The sequence below is a fragment of the Thamnophis sirtalis genome, unplaced genomic scaffold (genome assembly GCF_051295495.1).
Source record: "Thamnophis sirtalis isolate CommonGarterSnake01/CBP01778 unplaced genomic scaffold, rThaSir2_p1.2 scaffold_5, whole genome shotgun sequence".
In the NCBI taxonomy this organism is placed as follows: domain Eukaryota; kingdom Metazoa; phylum Chordata; class Lepidosauria; order Squamata; family Natricidae; genus Thamnophis; species Thamnophis sirtalis.
In genome coordinates, this window is record NW_028261385.1 from 114,242,130 (window position 1) to 114,270,061 (window position 27,932).

At 42.2% G+C, this 27,932-nt stretch overlaps 1 protein-coding gene across 1 annotated transcript in view; it reads right to left on the bottom strand.

Moving 5' to 3' along the window:
* LOC106552207 (germinal-center associated nuclear protein) overlaps positions 1-27,932 on the bottom strand; it is an 86,292-nt gene that overhangs the window by 34,056 nt on the left and 24,304 nt on the right. Inside the window, exons 7-14 of the mRNA XM_087716631.1 lie at positions 25,526-25,665; positions 23,600-23,797; positions 22,689-22,957; positions 12,411-12,573; positions 11,274-11,434; positions 10,240-10,481; positions 7,505-7,677; positions 6,378-6,478 (exon numbers count right to left, since the gene is read on the bottom strand). Coding sequence (XP_087572757.1) covers positions 6,378-6,478; positions 7,505-7,677; positions 10,240-10,481; positions 11,274-11,434; positions 12,411-12,573; positions 22,689-22,957; positions 23,600-23,797; positions 25,526-25,665 — 1,447 coding nt within the window. The remainder of the gene's footprint in view (positions 1-6,377; positions 6,479-7,504; positions 7,678-10,239; positions 10,482-11,273; positions 11,435-12,410; positions 12,574-22,688; positions 22,958-23,599; positions 23,798-25,525; positions 25,666-27,932) is intronic.

A 27,932-nucleotide genomic window follows, 5' to 3' on the forward strand; every position in this document is an offset into this window, starting at 1 on the left:
AGCTTGATATACCTATTGTAGGTCCATTATCTGTTTGACTAATTTGCTTGCTGGACTGCTTATGAGGCTTCAGATTTCTTTATGATGAAAAGTAGACTCGAGAATTTTTGTTATACATGCTCCCAGCAATATACTTACTTAGTAAGAAATTTGAGATAGGTAATTCCTAAGAGAGGCATGCAAAATACATTCCCCTAAACTATATAAGATTGTCTTCTGATTTAGATGGAATTTGATTATTAATTTTTTATCCCAGCTTTATTATTTTTTAAAACAAATAATTCAAGATGATGAACATACCTACCTTGTTTCCCCGAAAATACGACAGGGTCTTATTTTCTTTTTACTTACAAAATATGGCCTTGGGCTTATTATAGGGGAGGGCTTATTGTTTTGGGGTTGCTGGGTGGCTGCTCCCTTGCAAACTGGCTCCCAAAGAGCCGGGCACAGCCTCAGGGGCGAAGCAGCCATGAGGTGACCAAGCTCATGAGCAACCACCCGGCAAACCCCCTCTCCAGCCAGGCAGTGCGCCATTCACAGACCCAGGGGGTATCCCTAAGGTGCCAAGCCACGTGGCATTCTGCCCGCTCCCCAGCTCCCACGGCTTGGCACATTAGGGATACCCCCTAGGTCAGTGCATGCAGCTCTGCCGGGCTGGAGACGGGGGTTGCGCGAGCGCCTGTTCCACCCCCAGCAGGCATGCCTCCTAGCCTCAACATGTCCGGGCTCAGCTCTCCCTGCAGCAACCGCCGTCGCTGCCATGCTCCGAGCATAACGTCTTCTCTGGTTCCAAACTCCCAAATTCGGTTGAGTCTTCCAGCAGCGGCCGCTCTAGGAGTGCGCTCTATGGTTGTGGGCTGGCTGCTGGAAGACTTTCTGTCCGGAAGACTCTCTTACAGAGAGAAGACGTTATGCTTGGAGTGCGGCAGGGCGGCTGCTGCAGGGAGAGCTGGGCAACTGCCCCCTCTGGTCAGGCAGAACGCCACTCCCCCAACCTAGCGGTATCCCGAAGGTGGCAAGCAATGTGAGCGCCTTTCTCCCCCCCCCCCGGTTCCTGCGGCTTGGCACCTTCAGGATACCGCTATGTCAGTGAGCGGTGCTCTGTCTGGCTGGAGGCAGGGGTGTTCTACAGGGGTTTATTTTCGGGGGTGGGCTCATATTTTTGCCCACGTGAAAAATGCGGCAAGGCTTTAGTTTCAGGACAGGTTGTATTTTTGGGAAAACAAAAATACTTTTCCTATTTGCCCCACATTGACCCTGTGAGGTGACTTGGGCTAAGAGATACCCAAGGCAGGACTAGAACGATACTTCTCTTATTTGCCCCACATTGACCGTGTGAGGTGATTTGGGCTAAGAGATACCCAAGGCAGGACTAGAACGAATAGTCTCCTGGTTTTTGCCTAAGAAACCAGCCCAAAACCCTAAATCAATGGCCTTGATTCAGAGGAGAGGGGATTGTGAATGATGTATGGTGACTGACTCTAGCAAATAGAGGCCTTTACCCTGTGCACATGTGTTTGTAAGTCTTTGCCTGGTTTTTGCTGCAAGTGCAATTCTGAAAATTGAGATTGTGAGTAGAGCAACCTATTCATTTTGGTTTTATACCAACATACCGTATTTTTCGGAGTACAAGACACACTTTTTCCCCTCAAAAAATAGGGTGAAAATCTGGGTGTGTCTTATACACAATACAGCATTTTTTGCCTCCCCAAAACCCGCCCCCTTCACCAAAATGGCCGTGCATAGCCTTTAGAAGACTTCTAGAGTGCTCCTGGGGGCTGCGGGAGGGAAGAAATGAGTGAAAAACAGGCCATTCCCCCCCTCCCACCCTCAGCAGCACTCTATAAGCCCCCTAAAGGCTAATTTTGATAAATAATAGGGCCGTTTTCATGAAAAACGGGCCGTTTGGGGAGATCTGCAGAGTACAAAAACTTTTTTTTTTAATTTGCCTCTTCAAAATCTTGGTGCATCTCATACTCCGGTGCATCTTATATTCCAAAAAATACAGTAGGTACATGAAACTCTAAGCTATAATAAAGATACAGTAGTCCTTGGGCGTGACCCGACAATTGCGCGATAGACATATGCACGTCGACAAACTAGTGCCGATTAAAACGTGACGTCAAAATTGCACCCACAAATTCGTGACGTCAAAATCACGCCGACAAAAGCACGATAACAAGCACAATAAAATCGAAATTTTTTTAGGGTTAGGGTTAGGGTTATAACGTACGTATACACGGCCCACTATGTTAAAGGCCCAGCACACTCACTGGGCTGTCTATAGTTTGTTGATGATGCAATTTTGTCATTGCGCATTTGTCGGCATGATTTTGTCGAAAATCAATTAGCGATTTTGACGGCGCAATTTTGTCAGCACGCATATGTCTATCGCGCATTTGTCGGTGAACCATCCTTGGATTACGATGGCAAGTGGGACTGAGTTGTTCAGCAAGGACCTTGTGTGACTGCAACTTCCAACTTTCTGCTAATTTCCCCACTTACGTTGCTCATGGAAAGACAGCATGGAATAAGAAATTGTGATCATTTGACTATGGAATGCTGCCACATAGTAATTATGAGTGGGCACTAAGCACCCACATTGCAATCATGTGATCGCCAGGATGCTGCGATAACTCAAATGTTGGAAACCCCTTTCATTCAGCACAGTTGCAACTTTGAACAATTGCTGAACAAATGATCATAAATCAAAAACTATCTGTAGTTTTAAACATATGCTACTTTTATTATAGCTATGTATCAGAGGTGGGTTCCTACAGGTTTGCACTGGGTTAGGTGAACCAGTAGTGGTAATTTGGCCTGCATTGCCGAACCATAGTGGCACTGGCTGGCCACACCCCTGAACTGGCTCAGAACCTCGCCCTGCCTCGCCTTCGCCACATGCATCCACAGAACTGCCTCCTCCTGCCTACACACAGGTAAACATTTGTGGTAGCCTACCCCTCCCTCCCCGCTAGCCAGCATCTCCCGAAGTGGCTGCCATTGCAGCTATGGTGGGGATGTAGGGGGCATCCCGGCAAGCTTCGCAGCCGTGTGACTACAAAGCTTGCCGGGTCAGGCAGCACCCCTCCCCCTGCTGGCCAGCATCTCCCAAAACTGCCGCTGTTGCAGCAGGGGCGGGAGGTGGCAAGCTTACCAGGCTGGTGGCTTCAGGCCAGCGGCTTTGCCATTCCTGTCACCACAGCCCTCTCCTCCTGCCACTGCTGCTGGCTGGAGCTTGCCATCAGGATCAGTATTTGTAAGTTGATTTGCTCGACTGCCAGTTTTGGTCACCCCTGACCTTTGCTGCTTCCCTACCCCTTGCCCAAGTGGGCAATTCATTGCTTAATTAGTTTGTTAAGTCCCCATAATTCATAATTATATTTATGAATTGCTAATGTCACCGTCCTGAGTAATTCCCTTTGGAGCACTTTTCATTTTGACAACTTAGGAAAGAAGTGTGTTTTTTTGGGGTTTACCTGAATGAAATTCAGGAGTAGGCATCAGGGGAGGGTTAATTTGAAAATGAGCAGTAAAAGAGAAGCACATTTCTGTACATAGCAGAAAGGAAAGAATAAGAAAACATTGAGAAGTGTTGAGGAGCGGGGACGGGCGGTGAGTCAGGGAATTCCAGATCAGAAAGATTGTTTTGTATTCCAGTTAAATTAGAACTGGTTCTTTGTGAAGGATCTATGAGAATTTTGGAATATTGCAATAAGGCACCAAAAATGCAATTTAATGGAGAGTGAAGTAAGATTTTACACAGGCAAGAAAAAATGTATAGAATAAGAGGTGCTTGGCTCAACTGAAAGTAACTGTGAGGCAGATCTGTGAGATGGAAACCTATCAAACAGATCCATCCTAGAAATAAGGCAGAACAATTAGCAAAATGAGATGCCTTCAGAAATTATGGTTATACCGTTACTGGAGGTTTTTAAGAAGAAATTGTCCATAATAGTACAGGGTCTCATCTCATGCTTCAGCAGGGATTGGACTAGAAAACCTCCAAGGTCCCTTCCAACTCTGTTATTCTTTATAAATCTCTCCACTCGGTCTTACCAAGAGAATGATGATAAACAATATTTGGAAATGTATATCAGGCAGTCTTCTGACAGCAAAATCTCATCTTATTGGCTAGTATCAAGGGGAAGATGACTTTGAAAAAGCTTCTTCTCTCACCATAACATGCAAAATGAGGCCAAGCCACTCCCACCCGGTCACATGACCACCAAGCCACTCCTACCCAGTCATATAACCGCCAAACCACGAAGCCAGGCGAGGTGCCCCTCCATGCGAGTGACATCAATCTGGCCATGCCCACAGTCACATGACCACGCCCATCCAGGCACTCCCATCCGGTCACATGACTGTCATGCCACGCCCACAGAACTGGTAATTAAAAAAATTTGAACCCACCACTGCTATGTATTCATATATTGGTGTTTATGCCTTATTGGGAAAATTTAAGACTAGTGTCCTTGAAGTGAGTTCTCTTGTTAAAGACACAAAACTGCATACACTTTTCTTCTATCTATCTACAAAACCAGGGGTGTCAAACTCAAAGTATTATGTTGCAATCACATGATGTATTGTGATGTTTTTCCCCTTTTGATTCATTTGAATTAAAAATAAAAAACAAAGACAAGATCTGAACATAACAGTCAACATGACAAGCAACATTTTTCAAATTCAAAAGAAAATTTGATATGACCTCAGGAACATTTTAAAAGAGGAATTTAACTTCAAAATGCTAGGGAAGGAAAACAGGAGTAAAAACATTATTTTAATCAGATTTTATATCTGCTGTATAAGAAAAAACAGGACAGTATCTGATACAGGCCAACTAATCACAGCACAAGTAAATATAACTGCAGCATACAAAAACATTCAGCTCAGCCTGGGAAGATGGAAAGATGAATGTCTCATGAACCCTCATTCTGCCACACAGGAAAAATCAAAGTCTAAAAGTTTGAGGTCCAATCTGAGAAATAATGTTCCTATATATAAAATATGATCTTCAACACATACACCCCAAGAACTAAGAATATAGTATGAAATTTGTAAAGAAAAATGGCTAATGAAAAATATGAATGAAAATATGGTCAGTTATCCTTACGAGGCTAAAATGAGGATAACAGACTTCTTTTGCTATGAAAATAGAAACAGGACATACCATGCATGTTCTTATATAATTTGTTTTTTATCTATTTTATTGTAAGCCTCCCAGAGTTATGTATATGGCTATATAAGAAAAATAAATAAATATACTATTGCATTTAAGCTACAATTTTTTTTCCAGCCAAACAAAATGCTGCATCATCTTGTCATCTGGCTGGTTATAAAGGGAAATCAGTATTAATTTAATTTATTTTTCTTGACATAAAGAGGTTACAGATGGTGTCAAAAATGCTTTTCTATGCAGAGAAATATTTTACACAGTCCTATAGGTGATTTGTGTTCATCTAAGTAAATCTATTATAGAAAATATTTAACAGATATGTATGGCTTCCAAATTAAACCACAACTTTGGAAGGCTCTTACGGACAATAAAACCATAATACTATAAAACCCATAAAATTATAGCTTCCTTTAGCTTCCTTTTCTTGAACAGACAAGTATGGGAAGAGTTGTGCTGAAGTTGCAAAAGCCCTACGGATAATATAGAAACCCTGTTTAAAGAAGACTGGTTATCTGAGAGATGAGTGACACAAAAAGGCCTTCTTAAAATTTTAAAGCAATAAGCCCTTCCTATCTAGCTAAAAGTTTTAAAAAAACTTCTCTCATTCACATCTAGCCAAGAAGATTTGGAAGATGAAGAAGTGAGAACAAAAACTCCTATGAAGAAAGAGAACAGATGTTAGTTTTAATGCCAAAAGGCTCAAGAGTAACAGAAAAGATTTCAATTGAAAGATACTACCTTCTGATACCTCTAGGCTTTTCTTTAATCAAAGAGATACTGATCCAGTACTGGTATGAATTATTTATAAAAGTTGAAACTTAAATTTTCCTGGATGTTCAAATTAGTATACTTCAAATAATAGTTTAAATTTTAAATAAAAATAATGATAAAGCATCAGACCAAAAGAGTGGCATGTCTCACATTTTCTCTAAATATAGAGCTAGTTATCCAGTATCAACCCTTGATCAATGTCTTATCCGAATCTTCTCCAACCTGAGCATGTTCATCTGCTAGAATTTTTAGTAAAAGCCTAGTGACATAATTTGGGAAGTTATAATGCACACGTTTGGAGCATGTCCACATTAGAGAAAGTTGCACTAACTTATTATAGTATTCAGGATATGTCTACAATGACAAATGAGCAAACACCAATACCTGTTACCAAAATATCATTAAAAACAATAATATCTATACATACCATATTGCTGTTTGTACATAGTCTGCTCCTGCACTGCTGATTTCTTTGCATTCTTCTTCTAGTACCTCACACATAAGGTCTTTAGCTATTTCTAAAACGTCCTGACATTAAGAACCAAGAGTAACAATTAGCCTTCATTCAACACTATTTTAGCACATATTTGTAAAACCAAGACAAATAAAATAGTACAGAACATGGTAGCAAAATATTAAAACTCAAATATTTGATGAAATAGAGAATGTAAGGCAATATTACAACACAATACCAGTACCCAGTCTCTTCTCAGGGTGGTGTAAAAGCCCAGAAAGTTTGCCAATTTCTATAGGAAAAACTGTAATGAAACTTTCTGAATTAAAGAAAGGGAAAGTGGAAAAAAATGAAAAGAAGGTTAAAACAGAATGCAGGGCTCTGCTTATGGAAACACATTTTTTAAGAGCAGGGAGACTGTTTTGCCTTCCAAGTATTCTGCAGAGAAAACTTATCCTGGTTTCAGAGCCAGCTTGATCTAGTGGTTAAAGCACCAAGCTAGAAACTGAGAAGCGATGAATTCAAGTGCCACCTTAACCATGAAAATCAGCTGAGTGACTTTGGGCCGGTCACTGTTTCTCAGCCCAACCCACTTCACAGGCTTGTTGTTCTGGTGAAAACAGGAGGAAGATGTATTGGATGTTTGCTGCCTTATTTGCAAAAAAAATATATGAAGATAGGATGCAAGTAAACAAACAGCTGGAATTACCCTTCCATTTGTTATCCCTATCAAACCCAGACCCCTAAGGCAGGGATCAGAATCAAGTAATATAAAATCTTTCAGCTGAATGCAGAAGCTTTCCTCACATCTATTCACTGGGAAGAATAGAAAGGGCTAATGGCAAAGTTCTGTAGGAGGAAGAAAGTACAAGTGCCAGGAGATGCTGCATATTCTGAGGGATGGTACTGTATGCTCCATTTTGAGGCCAAAAAGACCGTTTTCTCAATCATTAGTATTATTTTTACATCACAGTCTACCTTCAAGTTTTTCTAACTATGTCTCTTATATCAAGAATTGTTACATTAAAACAAAAATAGAGAAATAAAATTATTATTTTTCAAAAGGTGTGATAATTTAAGAAATGTCAGATGCTTCTTACCATATCACTATATTCAGGCTGATGCTTTGGTGTGGGAGACAACGGTTGTGAGATGGGCTGGAAGACGGACTCTGCAGAGGAAGGCACCAATGAGGATGGGAATGGTCCAAGTAAAAATGAAGATTGAGATTGAAGTGCTTCCATTTTTACATTTTCCTCTCCCATTCTTGGTTCTGTAGGCAAAAACAGGCAGTAAAATATCAAGCTATTAAGCACAAGAAACAATATTTTCATAATTTTTAAAAATATTTTTTCAAGCCAGGGCGGACGTTTCGGGGTTGGTTTCTGAAAACAAGAGTAAAGGTATGGTTAAATGCAAAGGTTCAAATTCAATGTTTATTTTCAGAGATTTCAGGGGAATTACCTCAGAAACCTGAACTGTAAAATATTTCTGCTTGTCAAAGAGACACTGTCTATTATAACAGAGAATACCCAGCCAGATGAATTAATACTCAAGATTTGGAATGAATTATTTTCACATTAAGCTTTTATGTTTAATTATCTAAATCAAAGAACATTCATATGTTAAAGTGACTATATCCCACTGAATTTTTGACAGCTTCAAATTATTTCAAAATACAGATATTTGATCATTTTAGCAATATTGATAAAGGGGATATAACAAATATGTCCTTTTATAGACAGTCCTTGACCTACAACCACAATTAGGATCAGACGCTCAGCCATTGAGTGAAGCAATTGTTAATCTCTAGTAGTCCATTGTCAGCCATTATATAATTGCCAGAAACATAAATGCAAATTTGCATGTGGAAAAGTAAGTACCCCTCCTACATTTATTACTACCTCAAATACCTATAAATTAGAATCCAGTGCACCAGAACAACTGAAAATACTTAGAATATCGTTAAACAGTATCTGGGAGGATGTTAAGTTTGATTTGCTCATTGTTTTTGACATGAGTGATATAATCATCCTTAGCTCTTTGAGGTAGTCACAAAAACATTTACAGATAACTATGACTCTGGACTGATCGCCCAGCAATCGGATATCAATCATCCCACCGTCCACACAATCATCTATAAGAGAAGAAAGCTATTAAGGCCAGGACATCCCAGCAAGTTCATGAATACCTAAGCAAAGGTCAAGACATCCAGAACAACATGTTTTGGACAGATGAGGCAAAGACACAGTATTTGCCTATAGAATGGTGAAAACCAAAGACAGAATTTTACCTGATGCCATGGTGGCAGAAATATTATTATTTGGGTATACTGTGCTGCAACAGGGCTTGGGAAACACACTATGAATTCTTTGTTGTACCAGAGAGTGCTTGAGGATAATGTGAGACCAATCTATCGGAATAAAACTCAATAGAAAATGGACCTCGCAACATGACAACGATTCCCCAACATTCCAACATATCCACAAGGAATAGTTGAAAAAAAATATGGAATTCTCTGGAATGGCTAATTCAATGGCCAAATCTAAATCCCGCTGAAATGTTGTAAAGGGTGATTTGCAATTGTCTGTGAAACCACAAAAATTTTGCATGTAGGAATATGTAAAAATTCTTCCCAATTAGTGTAAATGACTAATATAAAGTTACAAGATATGGCTACTCAAGATTGTTTCTGAGATAATTCCAGATATTCAATCCAGGGGTGTACTTACTTTTTTCATGCAAGCATATCTGTTGATTTTTCTGTTGCATAAATGACTGAAAAGTCATTTTTATAATTTTGTTCAATTACATTACCTTTATGCATTGTTTGAATGAAATTATTGATATGTCTACATGTTTAAAAAAACTTGATATGGGGTGTACTTATTTTTTGTCATGCTATTCAGAGATAATATATTTTAATATTTATTGGCAGTTTTAGTTACTTTCATCAGATTTAGTGCATACAATTTATGCTAATTTATTAAAGTCATTATGGAGTATTGGAAGAAAAAACAAACCACATTTAATGCAGTAGAAAACAATCTTTCTTCCAGAATACATAAGACTGTTCTGTTTGTTATTTAAAAGACTGCATTCTCTTTTAAATTCATCTGCGAGTAATTTTAGTAGTAGCATCTTCTTCTCCAAAAACAATTATTTCAAAAAGGCAAATATTTGATCTAATGCAACAACAGATTAGAAAGTGTATCACTGTCCATCTTGTTCTCATCTTTTTCTCATCTTGTTAATAATTCATAACTTAAATCATTGATCAAAGATTTCTATCTGAAATTTTCTTTTGCTAAGAATACTTTTAGATGACCTTAAACATTCTACCTGTCTATTGGTTCTATAGTACATAATGATAATAATTTATCACTGAGAGATTATTAGTATGTGAAACACTTTAACATTAAAAATGTGATAATTATATATTATACTTCTAAACCTGCATTCTATCAAAGGATAGGATAGAGTCAAAGCATTGAACTAAGAAAAACATTGGACCTTCCTTAAGATGAGTTAGCAGCAATTCCATACAAATTATTATAACCTTGATGAAAAAAACACCATGCAAGAGCTTGGGACCTCTTTCTATATTAGCTCAGCTTGCTTTCTACAAATAAAGAATACATCATTTCAATCAGATAAACTGCAAAAACATAAAAAATAATCACTCTAATAAGACTTTGTTGTATTTAATATTAAAGTTTCAGAGTGATGAAATATCTATAGTAAATGCAAACTATGACAGTCAGTATATTTTTTACATTAGATTCTAGAAAACAATCATATTTCCTATTGTTATTTTGTGACTGTAGCTTCTTACCTATTATATCAACATTGACTTTCTGAAGATTGCTGGTTGAATCCACTACTGAATTCTCTCCTGTGTACTTGTTCTGAGCATTAAAACTGCACAAAGGTACATGAGGAGTCATGTGCTGTAGAGGTCCCCCACTGACAATTTCTCCAATAGACAGAGTGAGCTTCTGCCCAACAAACAGTGATTTTTTTGGCTTGGGCAAGCTTTCTGGTTCCAAAAAGGCAGACCGATTCAACTCCACAAAACTGTGATGGGGAAGTACAGAACATATTATTAGGTGATTTCAAGATTATAATGAACTATTTCACAAGGGGTTTTTTCAAAACACATCTACAAAAAATCATAATAATGTTTTAATTTATTTCTCCTTTGATATGACATTTGGAGCAATGAATTAATATGAATCCCATTTAAAAACACAAAAATACCGACATAAACACTTGCACTCTCCAAATATAATATATTAAGTACATTGTATTTGTAGAAATTATGTATATGAACAATTTAAAAAACAGCTTTTTGGCTTTGTAGAGCTATTTTAATTAGTTAAAAATACATCTGTGGCAAAAGCTTTCCAATAAAAATGTAGGGCCTAGTGACTTGGCACTTGATTGTAGTTATATACATCAAATAAATAAATAAACCTGCAGATTCTGTCATATGTCAGGTTTATCACAACATTTTTACTATTGTATTGTCCAATCATCTGTCAAAGACCAGTTCAAACAGTTTCAACATCTGGGATCTTCAATCATGGTCTATTCAGGCAGATGTTAAAATGAAAGGAGGACACTAATATTTTATTATGCAAGGGGAACATTTGGCCAATCCAATATTAAAATTAAACTAGAACAAGTTTTTGTATCAGATACCACATAATGCATAAAACTAAATCAATAATTTTAATCAGTCTTTGGAAATCCTTGATTCATAACCATAATGGAGCCTGGCCATTACTAATGGAATTGTGACAGATATTAACCCACATGATAACCCCATTTAAACTCCCCATCCTGTTACTCAAAACAACCGCTTACCCATCAGACACCACCAAGCCATAATAATTTATAAAGTCAGTTGCTTCTTCAAGGTTTCTAAACAGTAGCATGCGAACTATATTCTCCAGTGGAAAGATAGTGGATCTCTGATAGTTTACAGTATAAGCAAAATTGAGACACTTTAGAGCATCTTTACGAATCTGAAAAATATTTTAAGAGATATTAATATCTTCATTAATTTATAACATTCTATTATATAATCCTGATATTACCGTTTCCCTAAAAATAAGCCCTCCCCGAAAATAATGCAACACAGCAGCAGCCATTAGGTGACCATGCTCGCTGCCTCCTGAACCTCAAAATAATAAGACCTCCCCGAAAATAAGACCAAGTCCTTATTCCGGGGGTCAAAAGGAAATAAGACCTTGTCTTATTTTCGGGAAAACACAGTAAACATATGTTATGGTCTCTGTCAAATATGAGTATTTGGGGGGGGGAGTTGAGTGCTTCATGCACAGCTACAATGGGTTTGGGAGTTGTATTGGCCATAGGTCACAGCCTGGATCTTTTGGGGGAAAATTAAAACTGTACAAATATTAAGATCATCATCTTTAACAATAAAGGTTTCCTTTAGTTTATGCAACAGATAAAAAAATCTATATTACTGGTTCTAAAGTATATCTACAATGCTATGAATCCTGGAAGCTCAACAATACATTGAAAAGTATTCATGTCTTCACTGCTTGTTATATGCTTGTAGGTTTCTTGATTTGATATTTTAAAGAATAGTTCAGTCTTAATTCATAAAACCATGTCTACAGTTGCACTAACCATGTCCTTGGAAAACACCAACCATGGAATGGTATCAGCGGAAAAGACTACTTTTAAAAACAAAGTCAATCATTGTCCACCAATGGAAATACTTGGTCTACTGCCTTGCTTAGGTCTGTAATAAAACCCATCAGCTTAAAAAACTGTGGGAAATCATTACTATTATCAGGATTATCAGGATTTTATCTATTTTGCAAAAGGCACATTGATCCATCAAGATGCAAGGGAAATTTAAATAGTCTGTTATAAGAATACAGAAGTTGACTGCTATGTAATGTAATATAATATTAAAAAACCTTTGTACTGAATAATATTATAAATATTAATATGGCTGTTATTTCTTACCTGATTGAAATAACAATGAAGTAAGCATGCATTCAGATAAGATGCTGTTTGAACAAGTTTGAAAAACTTGACAAAATTATTGCTATTTAATGCAGCAAAAGCTTGAACTGCAAATCTAACTTCAGGGGAGTTTCGAACAGAAGGACGAAACTGTTGCACTTCTCTGTTGAGATAAAGATGGGGAAAAAACTCACTTTCTTTTTTATTCATAATGGAAGCACAGGTACATTAAAAGAAGTTACAAAAACATTGGGATACTTGACCTTGAAATTCATACAGAATTATGCATTTAAATTTAAAACTGCCACAAAATATTGAAATGTTTATTTCACTATCTAAATATTTATTTTAAAATATATACATTATTAATGACAGCTGGATAGCTATGTTAATATGCTAAGTAAAAGCAATAGCTGGACTAATTATTTTTAATTCAAGGTGCTGGGAATCAGTGATCTGATCCTCACATAACACCAACTCACACCACAGTAAGCCAAAAGACATCACATCCATCTAAATAAAACGTGTGAACAAATTTACAATGATTATTTTAAAGTAGTCTTTAGACCAGAATCAATTTCATGATTGATGAAATTGATATTTGCAGGCCATGTTTTCCCTGACCTGCAAATAAAAACAGATATGGATAGATATAAGGATTTGATTGAACAATCAGAAGACACAATAATGAAGTCAATATAAAATAATGAAAACGACCATTGACTTACCTGAACAGTCCTTCTATGTGCGCTGCGAGGGGAATCCAAGCATGGATTAACTTTATCCATTAGCCTAGAGACTGAGTTATGCAAATTGATAGCTACGCCTCCTCTGACTGGACTGGTTCAGTTTTGCACAAAGGTTCAGCTGGTTTGAGAGATGCAAAAAGAAGTCTAGAAGTCAAGGTAAGTCAGGATGTAATCGGAGAAAGGTAAGTTCAGGCCCAGAACAGCTGAAGCTGAGGGCAGATTTGGATTCCCCTTGCAGCGCATATAGAAGGACCATTCAGGTAAGTCAATGGTCGTTCTCCTGTGCGCTGCTTGGGGAATCCAAGCATGGGACATGCCAAAGCAATAAACTTCAGGGACGGGAGCGAGGCTGGTCTGGTGTCGTAGCCAAAGAAACCACCCTTTGCAGCATGCGCCGTCCAAAAGACTCCTCAGCCAAGGCATAAATGTCCACTTTGTAATGATGGATAAAGGGCGACGGCGATGACCAGGTCGCCGCCCTGCATATGTCCTGCACTGAGGCCGCCGTTGTGGCAGCACTTCTGGTAGAATGGGGAGTGATGTGACTGGGAACCGATCAGGACTGACAGTCGTAGGCAAGGGCAATACACACCTTCAACCAGCGGCCAATAGTATGAGACAATGCCTTCTGGCCCATGGTGGCTGGTTGAAAAGACACGAATAAGGCCTCCGTCCTTCTGAACAATGCAGTGTGTCGCATATAGCAGCGAAGTGAATGACGGACATCGAGGTGATGCCAACGCCGTTCCCGGGGGTGAGACGGATGTGGGCAGAAATCCGGGAGAGTGATCTCTTGTGACCTGTGGAACCACGAGTTGACTTTTGGAAGCAACGTTGGGTCCAAATGTAATACGACCTCGCTCGGATGATCCGAATAGGCTCGAATGGAGCAGCCATGAGGGCCTTGAGCACCAGGGAAAGGTCCCAGGTGGGGTAGTGATGGACGATGGGCAGACTAAGGTTCGATGCACCCTTCAGGAAAGCCCACACCCCTGGGTGTTGTGATAGGGGGTGGCCCTGCCCACCACCAATCACGGTAGACAGAGACGCAATTTGGTGGCGGAGGGTGTTAGGTGTTAGCCCCTTGTCCATGCCCATCTGTGTGAAGACTAATACCTGCAGTATGGTTGCCTCGGATGAATCTACACCTGTAACTCGACACCATCTGCAGAAGGCACACCAGGTAGCCTCATAGACGCGGATTGTTGACGGGTGCCGAGCCTTTTGGATCCTGGAGATGACTTTGTCAGAGAAATGTTGCTGACTCAGAATTGCCCGCTCAAGTGCCACACGGCTAGCTGTAATGGCTGTGGATTCAGATGAATGAGGGCTCCTTGCAAGAGGGATATCCAGTTGTCTGGAATTCTCCATGGGCACAAGATTGACAGATGGACAAGGTCGGCATACCAGGGACGTCATGGCCACATCAGGGCGACCAGTAGTAGCTCCCCGCGTTCTGCTAGAACCTTCTGGATAACCAGTGGTACAATTGGTAGGGGCGGGAAGGCATAAAGGAAGCCCTCTGGCCAACGGCTGAGAAAGGCGACGGTGACTTCCACCCCTGGTACCTGAAACCTGGTGTAGAATCGCATGTGTGTGTTGTCGGGCTGAGCAAACAGATCCACCTGCGGTTGACCGAAGCATCGGGAAAGCTCTTGAAATAGGGCTGTGTGCAAGCGCCACTCCGCCTTATCCACCATGGCCTTTCTCAACCAATCTGCTTGGACATTTACAGTGCCCGATATATGTTCTGCTCGGACTGACAACAAATGGTTTTCTGCCCAGTGGTGCAGACATTCTGCTTTCATCATCACAGATTTGGATCTCATGCCCCCCTGCGCTTGACATGCACCTTGGAGGCCACATTGTCGGTGAGTATCAACACATGGTTGGACATCACCAGGTCTCGAAACTCGCAGAGGGCTAGGCGGATAGCTCGTAGCTCCAGCCAATTGATGCTGTTCCTCAGCTCCCGGAAGGTCCAGCGACCTTGTGCCACTCGATCCAGGGTGTGGGCTCACCACCCAAATTGGCTCACATCTGTTGTAACTATGATCCCGCTCCAGTTCCTTAAAAAGACATCCCTTGAGGATGCAGGCCAACATCCATCAATGGAGCGACAGGGACACCTTGGTCGGTAAGCGAGTCCTGGTCTGAGACTGACTGGTATAAGCTCTTTGAAAGGGGAGGAGAAATCACTGGAGTGGTCACACGTGGAACCTCGCCCAAGGGACAATGTCTATGCAAGATATCATCTTCCCTAGAAGTTGGGACAATACTACGAGGGAAGGTGACCTCTGATTGAGCACTTGACTCACCAGGGACCACAAACTCTGTTGTCTTTCTCAAGAGAGAGGGACACAACACATGTTTCCAAATTGATGAGTGTCCCGAAATGCACAAGAGACGTGGTCAGGTGCAGGTGGCTCTTTGGGAAGTTCAGTACAAAGCCGTGATCTTGCAAGGTGTCGATCGTCAGCTGTAGGTCGCGACAAGCCTGGTCCCGGGAAGCTGAGAAGACCAAGATGTCGTTAGATAACAATTGACCCTTGTGGGAACTGACCTCAGTGAGGCTGCGATTACTGCTAGCAATTTGGTAAAGGTTCGTGGGGCGAATGAAAGGGCACGGTACTGGAAATGATGCCCTGCAAAATGGAAGCGCAGAAACTCTCGATGGGTTGATGTATCGGCACATGTAGGTATGCCTCCTTGATGTTGATGGAGGTGAGGAGATCACCTTGGCGATCTTTTGAATTTTTGGTACTTTAGATAGAAGTTGAGCCGTTTCAAGTCTAGGATGGCCTGCCATCCTCCCAAGTTCTTGGGGACTAGGAAGCGTATGGAGTAAAATCCTAGACCCTCCTGCCCTCTTGGCACCTGTTCTATGGTTTTGATGGAAATGAAGTTCTATTTCCATCAGGTGCCGTTTTACCTGGCACCTGGGCACCGGGCATCTGATGAAATGTCTCGGGGGAATGGCCAGGAATTCCAGAGTGAGGCCCAGCCTCACTGTCTGAAGAGCCCAGGAATTGGAGGTTGTGGCTTCCCTTTGGTGGGCGAAGGTAGTCAAGCGCCTGCCAATAGGGCCAACCTCGAGCAAGTCACCGGTACCTACGAAAGGACCGGTTGTTGGCACCACAAAAAGTCCACCGGGCCTGGGCCTGCTGTTGGTGCTGGTTTCTACCTCTGTCCCTAGTATTGGCTCTGTCCTGAAACCTGTCCTGAGACTGAGAAAAGGATCTATTAGATAGAGGGGTATAGGGAAGGGGGAGTACCCCGAATCCCCAACACAAAAGGGCTGCCTTTGAGGATACACCTGTTGCCTCCGATCCATGCGCCTAGCGGTCGAAGGAAGCACCTTTTGCTTATCCCTCATCTCAATCAATATAGGGTCTAGTACTGCTCCAAAGAGGGAACTGCCCTTGAAGGTGGTGGAAGCAAGGTGCCATTTAGAGCGTACATCCGGCTGCCAATGGCGTAGCCATAAGGGGTGATGAGATGCTATATTGGATGCCACAGCTTGGGATGAAAACTTGGCCATATTGAGTGTGACATCAGAGGAAAATTCTAAGGCTGCAACCAGTTTGATGACATCCTGATGAAGGCCCAAATCCTCTGGAGCTAACCTCTCCTGTAGCTATCTTAACCAGATTAAAGAAGTTCTATTGAAGAAAGAGGCCGCCGTAGCAGCATGCAATGCTCAGGCAAACATCTGGTGCGTTTTGCGAATAACTAGCTCTGCTTTGCGGCCCTCAGCCTTCAAGCCCTCCGAGATCTCAGATGGAATGAAAGCTGGGGAAGCCAAGGCCGCTATCGGAGGATCGATTGTGGGAAACTGCAAGATGGTGTCTAATTCCAGTGTGGAAGCATAAAGCTTCCTGTCACCATTGCTAGGGGGCGAGATCACATCCAAAAACAATTTAGACGATGGAATAGCCTCCTGATCTTGCACTTGTTCGGCGAACAAGCGTTCCGCGAGGTTGAGGCCCACTTCAGTGCTAGCCTGGGTGGTTGCTCCCCCCAAATTGGATGTGGCCTTGACCTTATAAAGTAGGGATTTAAATAAGGCCGCCTGAAGAGGCCCGAGAAGGCAACTTTATCCTGGATCAGACTTTCATCATCCAATAACTCTAGATCCAAAATTTCACCTTCCTCCCCCAAAACAGATCTCTCACTGTAGATGGAAGGCAAGGGAGAAGGGGGATCAGCCTGAGAAGTTTCATTTCATTTTCATTTTCATTTATTTGATATTTATAGGCCGCCCTTTTCCCTGAGGGGACTCAGGGCGGCTTACAATTTGTAGGAAGGGAGTGCAAGACAAAACACGAAAAGAAAATGTGAAATATAATAAAATAAAACAATAAAACACAACATTCATTCAGCATTCGGGTGGGGCGAGATTAGGGTCTTATCCCCAGGCCTGACGGGATAGCCAGATCTTAAGGGCTGTGCGGAAGGTCTGGACGGTGGTGAGGGTACGAATCTCCACGGGGAGATCGTTCCAAAGCGTCGGAGCTGCTACTGAGAAGGCTCTCCTCCGCGTAGTCGCCAGTTGGCACTGACTGGCGGATGGAATTCGAAGGAGGCCTACTCTATGCGATCTGATGGGACGGAGGCAGGTAATTGGCAGAAGGCGGTCTCTCAACTAGTCAGATCCACTACCATGGAGGGCTTTATGAATGGTAAGTAGCACCTTGAAGCGCACCCGGAGATCAACAGGTAGCCAGCGCAGCTCACGGAGGATCGGTGTTATGTGGGCGAACCGTGGTGCGCCCACGATCACTCGCGCAGCCGCATTCTGGACTAGCTGAAGTCGCCGGATGCTCTTCAAGGGCAGCCCCATGTAGAGCACATTGCAGTATTCCAGCCTAGAGATCACAAGGGCTCGAGTGACTGTTGTGAGGGCCTCCCGATTCAGATAGGGCCGCAACTGGCGTACCAGGCGAACCTGGGCAAATGCCCCCCTGGTCACAGCTGACAAATGATGGTCAAAAGTCAGCTGTGGGTCCAGGAGGACTCCCAAGTTGCGGACCCTATCTGAGGGGTGTAAATTTTGACCCCCCAGCCTGAGTGATGGAACGCTGGCCAAATTATTGGGAGGGAAACACAACGGCCACTCGGTCTTGTCTGGGTTGAGTACCAGTTTGTTAGCCCTCATCCAGTTCTTAACGGCCTCAAGACCCCGGTTCATCACGTCCACCGCTTCATTGAGTTGGCACGGGGCGGACAGATACAACTGTGTGTCGTCCGCGTATTGATGGTATTTTATCCCATGCCTCCGAATGATCTCGCCCAGCGGTTTCATGTATATGTTAAATAGTAGGGGGGATAAGACCGAACCCTGCGGCACCCCATAAGTAAGGGGCCTCGGGGACAATCTCTGCCCCCCCACCAACACCGACTGCGACCTGTCCGAGAGGTAGGAGGAGAACCACTGTAAAACAGTGCCTCCCACTCCCACCTCCCGCAGTCGTCGCAGAAGGATACCATGGTCGAGAGGTCACCGCTGAGAGGTCAAGGAGAACCAGGATGGACGCATGGCCTCCATCTCTGGCTCTCCAGAGATCATTGGTCAATGCAACCAAAGCGGTTTCTGTGCTGTAACCGGGCCTGAAGCCAGACTGGAAGGGGTCAAGGTAACTAGCTTCCTCCAAGGTACGCTGAAGCTGGAAGGCCACCACCTTCTCAACAACCTTCCCAACGAAGGGAAGGTTGGAGACTGGACGGTAGTTATTAAGAACGGCTGGATCCAAGGATGGTTTCTTCAGGAGGGGTCTCACCACCGCCGCTTTAAGTGCGGCGGGGAAGTGCCCCTCCCGAAGGGAGGCGGTGACGACCGCATGGATCCAGCCTCGTGTCACCTCACTGCTGTTGGCAACCAGCCAGGAGGGACACGGGTCCAGTATACAGGTGGAGGCGCTCACAGCTCGCATAGCCTTGTCCACATCCCCAGAGGCAACATCCTGAAACTCAACCCAGAGATGGTCTGCCAAGTTATCCCCCTGTGTCTCGGCTGGATCTGCAGGGGTGGAGTCCAAGTCCGACCGAAACCGAGCAACTTTGTCCGCCAAGAACTGGACATACTCCTCAGCCTTACCCTGTAAGGGGTCCCCTGCCTCCCTCCTATTTAGGAGGGAGCGGGTTATCCTAAACAGGGCGGCTGGGCGGGACTCGGCGGACGCAACCAAGGTGGCAATATGTGTTCTTTTAGTTGTTCTTAATGCCCTGATATATTCCTTGGTGCATGCTGTCAAAAGTGCTCGGTTCGATTCGGACCTATCGAACCTCCACAAGTGCTCTAGGCGTCTCCTCCGGCGCTTCATCTCCTGGAGCTCCTCGGTGAACCAAGGAGGCCTCCGGGATCCGCCGACCCGGAGGGGCCGTAGTGGCGCAATCCGGTCAAGAGACTCTGATGCTGCCGAGTGCCAGGCAGCAACCAGAGTCTCCGCCGAACTGTGGGCGAGAGTATCAGGAATAACCCCAAGCTCCGTCTGGAACCTCAAGGGGTCCATAAGTCGCTTGGGGCGGAACCACTTGGTCGGTTCCTCCTCCCTACGGTGGGGGTTTGGCCTCCGGAAGGCTAGCCTCAGTAGGCAGTGGTCTGACCACGACAGGGGTATGATCTCATTACCCCTCAGACCAAGATCACAAGTCCACTGCTCCGAGAGGAATACGAGGTCGAGTATGTGACCCGCTGAGTGGGTTGGGCCTCGAATTACCTGGGTCAAGCCCATGGCTGTCATGGAGGCCATGAGCTCCTGCGCTCCAGCAGAGTGTTCACCGAGCGAAGGCAAATTGAAGTCCCCCAGAACCATGAGCCTAGGGAACTCAATTGCTAGCTCGGCTACCGACTCGAGGAGCGAGGGGAGGGCTGCTGCAACGCAGTTGGGAGGCAGGTACGTTAGCAGCAGACCCACTTGACCCTTGAGGTCCAACTTCACCAGTAGGGACTCACACCCGACAAGCTCCGGAGCAGGGATCCTACGAGGTGCTAAAGACTCCCGGACAACAATAGCCACACCGCCACCCCTTCCCTGGGCTCTTGGCTGATGAAGCACCTGAAATCCGTCTGGGCACATCTCTACGAGGGGGACTCCTCCCTCCGTGCCCAGCCATGTCTCAGTAATACATGCCAGGTCTGCATGTAAGTGGCTAAATCTTTGGTAGAAATCAAGTTCCTAGAGCGCTGACTCCTGTGCTGTAATTCTGCGTCTACTCCCTAGATATGGCAGTGGCAATCATGTCCCTGAGCCCAAGGGAGAGGTCAAATTCAGAATTGTCCTCTGGTCTGTTGCCAGAGACAGTGGGGGTAAAGATAGCTGAGGCCCCTGATCGGGAAGGAACTGGGCCTGGGCTGAACTCAGAAGGATCAGATGAGCCCTGAAGGCCTGAGTCAGACCCTTCAGGGGTTACGTTCTGAGGGATAGGGAGGTCTGGGGACCAGTCCTGAATCCCAGTTAAGCTGGAGGTAGAAGGCCCCTCAGGCAATAAGATGGGAGGTGGCCTGGGGGTTGAGGGATTCTTAGACCCATTCTTAGTCTTACTGGTGCGCTTAGCAGCCCTGGCAGGAGCCGCTAAAGTGGCGCGGGATCTGTGGCTGGTGGTCCTGGTGGTGTCCTACCCATTCTGGATGAGGCCCCAGTGGCATCGGAGGACAACTGAGGGGAGGTGGAAGCCCCAGTGCTGTCCTGGGTAGTAGAACGATCCACCATGGCTATACTAGGTTGAAAAGGCTCAAGCTCACGTTCAATGATAGGCCAAATGCCGATCGCAATCGAAGCAGAAGGCCGCAAGAGATCAAGCACGTGCTCCGGTAGAATGGTGGCGAACCGACCTCCATGGAGCAAGAAAGCTGATGATTTTACATCACTGGGCAGGCAACCGAAACCGCACCCAACCTGACTGTTTTTTGGCGCAAAATTGACTCCAAAATGGCCACCGCGACTAGCAGCAGTGGCAAGAAATTCAAATTGGCCAGGAAAAAATGGCTGCCCACAGAATGGAGAAAGCCAGCCTTGTAATTAGCCAGCAACCGCAGCCGTGGCTCTCGGAGGTGCTCGATGGCCAAGGTAAAGGCAGCGATCCCAGCTATATGGCGACGGGGCGTCCAGACATCGCACGGCGCAAAGGCAAATCCCAAAGGAAAACGGCGGACAGTGGGTAGAGTGGCCGGCATGGGGAGGCAAACCGATTCCCAACCACGGCAAGACAAACGAAGGCGGCAAATCGACCTTCTAACAAATATTACCGAAGCGGCAGCGCTTCCAAGGAAAAAGTTCCCTGGCCCCAAAAGCTCCAGGAACGCCACCAATCCAATTGCCACCTTAAATGAAAAGGAACGAACCTATATGTGGAGATATCTGATGCTGCGTGGAAGGAACTCTACAAACGGAGTTCTAAGGGAATCCAAGCTGAATAATAATAATGATGATGATTAATCTGTCTAATAACCTAGAGAGAAATGTTTTGGCGCCTTTTTAGGCTGGACTGAGTTAAAAAACTGAACCAGTCCAGTCAGAGGAGGCATGGCCATCAATTTGCATAACTCAGTCTCTAGGCTAATGGACAAAGTTAACCCATGCTTGGATTCCCCAAGCAGCGCACAGGAGAAGAATCTCCTGCACCTCTCAACTTTGTCAACTTACCATCTTTTAAATCAATATTATGACAGTAATCAACTTTTTCATGGGTCTGATGAAAGAAGTTGTTGCTGATGAAGTACACGTCATAATAAATTTGTTAACCTTTAAGATGACTCAACTATTTGCTTTTGAATTAGCTAACTTACAACTGTTTTATTCTGGTATGAAGAGCATACTTTTACAAAAGGTTCTGTCAGTAAATTTATGAAATGTATGAATTATTCAACCTTACTTTTAAGTAATTCTCTTTATTACAAAAGAGAAATACATTCTTGGGGATAAATAATTATCAATGTCTATCTACTGAGAAGAGCCCTACTACCTGGACAATTTAATACTGAACAAAAGCAGTTAGCTTGTTGATTTCAAAAACAGGATATAATTTATCATTAGCAACTAGCAAGAAACACTGTTCTGGGTTAGATGATCATTTAAAAGCACTAATGATAAATGGATGGTTTTGTCTTTGGCAGTGTTAGATGGTGATAAAGCTTTGGTTTCTTCTAATCTTGCATTATGAAAATCTGCAACAAGTTCAAAAAATGTCCAGAGATCCTTTGAATATGACCCACAGAACTCTTACAAATGTTCCCAGGAAATTGTAATAATTAATATTATCTTATCCAATGATATTTTGACCAATTTAAAATAATAAATATTTTAAACTGCATTTTTGCTCTTACCTATTAGCGTTCTACTTTTTAATGCTGGCTTGTCTATCTTTTGGAATGCAGATCCTAGTCAAACAACACTGAACACTCCATCATATAGTTAAAGTTCTCTACATTAAAAGTGATTCATTCTTGTCGTTCTGAATTTATGAACAATGCATGAAATGTTTGTAGTGAAAAAAGTCAAATCAATGTTGTAAGCATTTAAAAAGTCACCTGAGAATATCCCCCTTGTTGAGATTCAGGAGGACATTGTATCCCCTAAATTCTGCTTCACCCTTGCAGTAAATACCCTTGTTGGCAAGGTCCTGATACATCTCCTTCAGGCTCTGGAGACATTTAGTCATGTTTTCGTTGTTAATCTTTGCATCAAATGATGACATGGGTTCTTCGCACAAATGATGGGAGCAGTGAATATGAAATCGGGTACATTTTTCAATCAAGGAAACAGTCAGAGGAGAACACAGATGTTGCTGGGTTATATCCTAGCCGAACATAAAATGGCAAAATGTTAGAACTATAAAATTCAACAAAATAAAACTAATCAAAATCTACTTACAAACTTTATGTAACTATTCTTTATTATGTTTCTATAAATCTCAGTTAATGCTTTATATATTGCAACTGGAAGTCTTTCAAAAACCTTCAGAACCCAATCCAAATAGTATGAAGTTAATAGAGATCACTTTTTTCATTGGTGGAACAGCAGAAGATGAAAAGGTGATGCAGATTAACCAATACTTCCAGGTACAAGAGAAAGGAGAAGTGTAAAAAAAACAGGCAAGAAATCAAGCAGCATAAATAGAATTAATGTTCAAACGCAGCAAGAGACAGAGAAAAACCAAATCTCAATACCTTCCACATGTTTATGACTGAAGCCACCCAGAATTACCTTGAAGTGGCCTATAAATTTTATAAACAAGTAAGTAGGCAGGTAGGTAGATTAGTAAGTAAGTAAGTTTGAGAACTAAGGCCAAGAATGTGTGGTGTTTGAGGGAACAGGTAAGCATTATCTTGCTATCTCCACAATGTGTCCCTCCTCCTTGCCCTCACTTTTTATTTCCTTCAGCCTTACCCTTCTATTTGTATTTATTCTGTGAAATACAATGAGTTTTTTAAATGGTTACCTTTCTTATCCCTCGGGTTCTGTTCCAGACAAAATCATACCACTCCCTGTAGTTCCCTTCTCCTTTGTCCATGATATGAGTTACTAAATAGTCCATGGTCATACTTAATACTTCCGAAGGCCTCAGTTCATGTGGTAAAGGTTCTTCCTGGTCTGCCGAAGACCTACTATACTCTTTTATTGCTGCTGCATGGTCAACCTCAAAGAAAGAAAATCATTTCCTCAGTAAAATTCTGGATTGAAGTTTATATCCCACCTTTTCTTCAGCAATCCAAGATAGCTTAAATGGACATCTTTCATTTTTCCTTCACAATGACTACCTATAAGAGAGGTTGGGCTGAAAGACAGTAATTTGTTCAAAGTCATATAGTGAGTTTATATTGTTCAGAATGGACTCAAAGCTGGATCTTCTCAATGCTAAACAGCACCCTATATAACAACAGACTGATATTCACGTTTCAGTTTTAATGTAAGAGAGGAACAGGAAAAGATTTGCCAATTTTACAGTACTGTTTACAGTTCAATCTTCCTTATGGAAATTAATTCATTATAGTAAAGAATGGTTAAACAGTAGAATAATTTACTGGAATAGCAGTAGATTGCTGTAGATTTTCAAACAAGGTCAGCTATCTGTCAGGGATACTGAAATAGATTCCTATCCTGATTAAGGGTCTAAATCAAATGATTTATAAGAATTTAATCTAATATGTAAGAATGTGGATTACATCTTCTACAAGAAAATCTAGATTTTGATTGATATGATACAATTTTAAAATAGTGTAGACTATAAATTATTTTATAAATAGTGAAATGAAGAATTTTATGTCAGAAAGAACTCCAGAGAGGCACACAATGTTCAGATATAAATCCAATAAACCTAAACATATAAGTCCAATAAACCTAAACCAGAATCATTTCCCATATTTTCAAAATATTTTCAAGAGAGGATCTTATATTTAATTTTAAATATTCTATTTTGATGGTTTTGATTTTGGATGAGGATATACACCATTCTTCAGCTACTGTAAATGGTTCCAATAATGATATATAATAACAAGAACTGAAGAAGAAAAAAAGAATCAAGAACTAAAATTTATTCACTTTTTTCAAATTTCTCACATATTTTATAAATACAGATCTGTAACAAGAAATACCTTTTAAAAGTAGAAACGAATGGAACTCACAGAATGAAAGCATACTCCTACATTTAATTTGAATCCAAAAAATGTTATTTGATTTCCTAATAGATTTCATCTAAACCAGTGAATGGCAAACCTTTTAGGCACTGAGTGTCCAAACTAGAAGGCACGCATGTCTGCAGGCGCCTGCATGTGTGCGTACCAAAAACCAGAACACCAGCTGCCCAGCGGGAGGTAGGGCATCCCAACACCGGCAGCTCTGCAAAGACCCACAATCTTTTTCTTCCGTGAGCTTTGGTTTCATCATTTGCAGGGAAACTTCTGTTTCCTTGCAAATGACAGCGGGAAATGCCATGGAGCAACATGGTGGAGCTGAGCTGGGGCGACAGCACACATGCCCACAGAGAGTGCTCGGCATGCCACCTCTGGCACGTGTGCCAGAGGTTCACCATCATAGATCTAAACAGTCTTAAATAAAAAGCAGCAAAATAAAATTCAAAGAAAAGAAAATCACATTATAGTTTTGTTGGTGTCACATAATCTATTTTTTTATATTTGTGTAAGAAAAGAGAGAGCTCTTTACTATGTGCAAAATTAAATAATAGGCAAAAGAATTGGGAATGAATGAAGCATCTTTAAAATATGTCAATAACCCTCAGCACATAAAAAAGAACTCTAAATCAAAGACATACTTAAGATTTTGGATATAAGACATCGCTATGTGCAAACACAAATAATAAATCCGAAGTAGGAGAATTTCTGTATGGAAAGAATTCCATTATTTTTACCTTGTCAGTTCCTGATATCACTTCAAAAAAACTAAGTTGGTTCCTTGTTTCTCTCATGTAACGCTCTTTTTCTGGACACATATCTGGACATGTGCCAACAAAGGTTTTAGCTTTGCCAAGATGCATTTGTTTTACTCGAGCTAAATAGATAAGGTATAGAGAATTCATTTCACTAGAAGTACACATGCAAAGAGAGTATCAATATTTACAATGATGAAAACAATAGGAGTATGCCCAGATACAAGTAGTTCTTGACTTACAACTAAAATCGGGACCAGAAATCCAGTCATAAATCATTGTGTTGTATATTGAGGCAACCACATGACCAGACCCATTTTTCAAACATTTTTCATGGTGGTCATTAAGCAAAGCATAATGGTTGTTAAGCAAATCATGCAGTTGTTAAGCAAATCATGCAGTTGTTAAGTGAATCATAAGGTTGTTGAGCAAAACCATTCTTCCAAATGGGTGGTTTTGGCATAAAACCAAAAACATCATAAATCATGGTCATGTGATCATGAGACACTGCAACCGGTCATAAATGTGAGCTTGTTGCCAAGTACCCAAAGTGTGCATGCCCATGGGGAGGGGGGTTGCAATATTTTACAATGACCAAAAGTGCTTTAAAAGGCATAAAGCACCCAATTTCAAAGCTGTCATAATTTTGAATGGTTATAAAAACAAGCTGTTGTAAAGCAAGACCCTCACTTGACACACCCACACCTGAAACCCTTATAGGAGGAAGACTACTGACACTGATATCCCCTAAACTCCGCTGAAGTTGTTACTTAACCTGGTAATGAAATGTTTGGAAACCAACCCACAAGCTCTGAGAACAAACCTCCACCCTCAAGCTCTTGTTAAGTCAAGGACTATCTGTGGTGCATGGTGCCACCTCCTCTGCCTTATATACAAAGTAATATAAATATAAATGTTTTCCAAAAATAAACTTGCTACATTTTCATGGAAAAATGTCCATGTTTAAAAACGCTTCATAAAATGAATTGATAACATATCCGTAAGATTTACAATTAATAAAATGGAAATTTTTAAATTTCAGCAATTTTTTAAAATTATTCTAGATTTATTCTGTTCATCTAAAAGAAAATCGTATTGCAATTATCAGTGATGTCCCACAATAGATATTTATAAAGCTAAGGAAGCTACCAGCAGTTCTATGTATCTGTCACTAATGAACCCTTGCAACCCTATTTTCTTAAAAAACTACATTATATGTGCATTATTGATTTTCCCCCTAGGAATTATAAATGTATATATTGACCTTTGGCTGTCCAGGGGACACTATCTTGTTCAAGTGGTAATCAGGATGTAGAAGAACAGTCATGCTCAAACCTACGAAGACTTAGTGGATATGGGTATCTTGCAGTTTATTCCACCATCCTGACTATTGACTGGACCACTGAAAGTTATCCAAAAGCTGCATCTCTACAATGCAGCAGCCTATTTACTGATGGATGAAGACTACTATTCACACAAAATACTGGTGCAGAAGGATTTATACTGGTTACCAGTAGGTTTCCAGGTCCACTTCAAAGTGCTGGTTTGACACTCAGGTATCTAGCAAACCACCTTTTTAAAGTAGATTCTGCCCATTCAGTGAGTATGTTGTAGAAATAGATGCTTAAGGTTCTTCTCACTATGAGATACACAAGACAGCAAGAAACTCCTGCTTTTCATCATTGGGACCTATATTATGGATATCTATTGGAAATCAAGATGACTTCATCACTGACTTTTAGAATGGGGCGTTGGTTCTTATCTGGTAGGTCCCTTCTCGAGGCAGGTGGAGACAGCGGTCATGCATGGGTTAACTCAGTCAGTAACCAATAGAACTGAGTCTACCAAAGTGATGTCATCGCCTCAGAGGAGTGTCCTCCCGCTTTTGTTACGAAGGAGATAAGTAGACTGCTGTGCATTAGTCGACTGCTTTCAATCCTCTGAAACTCAAACCTAGCTCCATAATTCCCACTGCAACTAGGCCAGGAACCAAGGGTAGGGATGACCACTGTCTCCACCTGCCTCAAGAAGGGCATATCAGGTAAGAACCACTGCCCCATTCTCCAACGTTGGTAGAGACAGAGGTCATGCATGGGACGTACCACAACTGGGCGTGTCCCCAGATGGGAATGAGACTGGGCTAGGAGCTTGAAGAAGGAAGAACTTGTTGGAGGACTCGCCGTCCGAATGCCGCATCCACCGACGCATATCTGTACATCTTATAATGGCAGATAAAGGAATTGGGGTTCGCCCAGGTGGCCACCTTGCAGATCTCTTCCACTGAGGCCTTCCTTGTCCACGCTGCTGAAGTAGCCACGCTGCGTGTGGAATGTGCTGTGATGTTGGATGGAGGTGAGAGGTGGTTCACCACGTAAGCTTTAGTTATGGT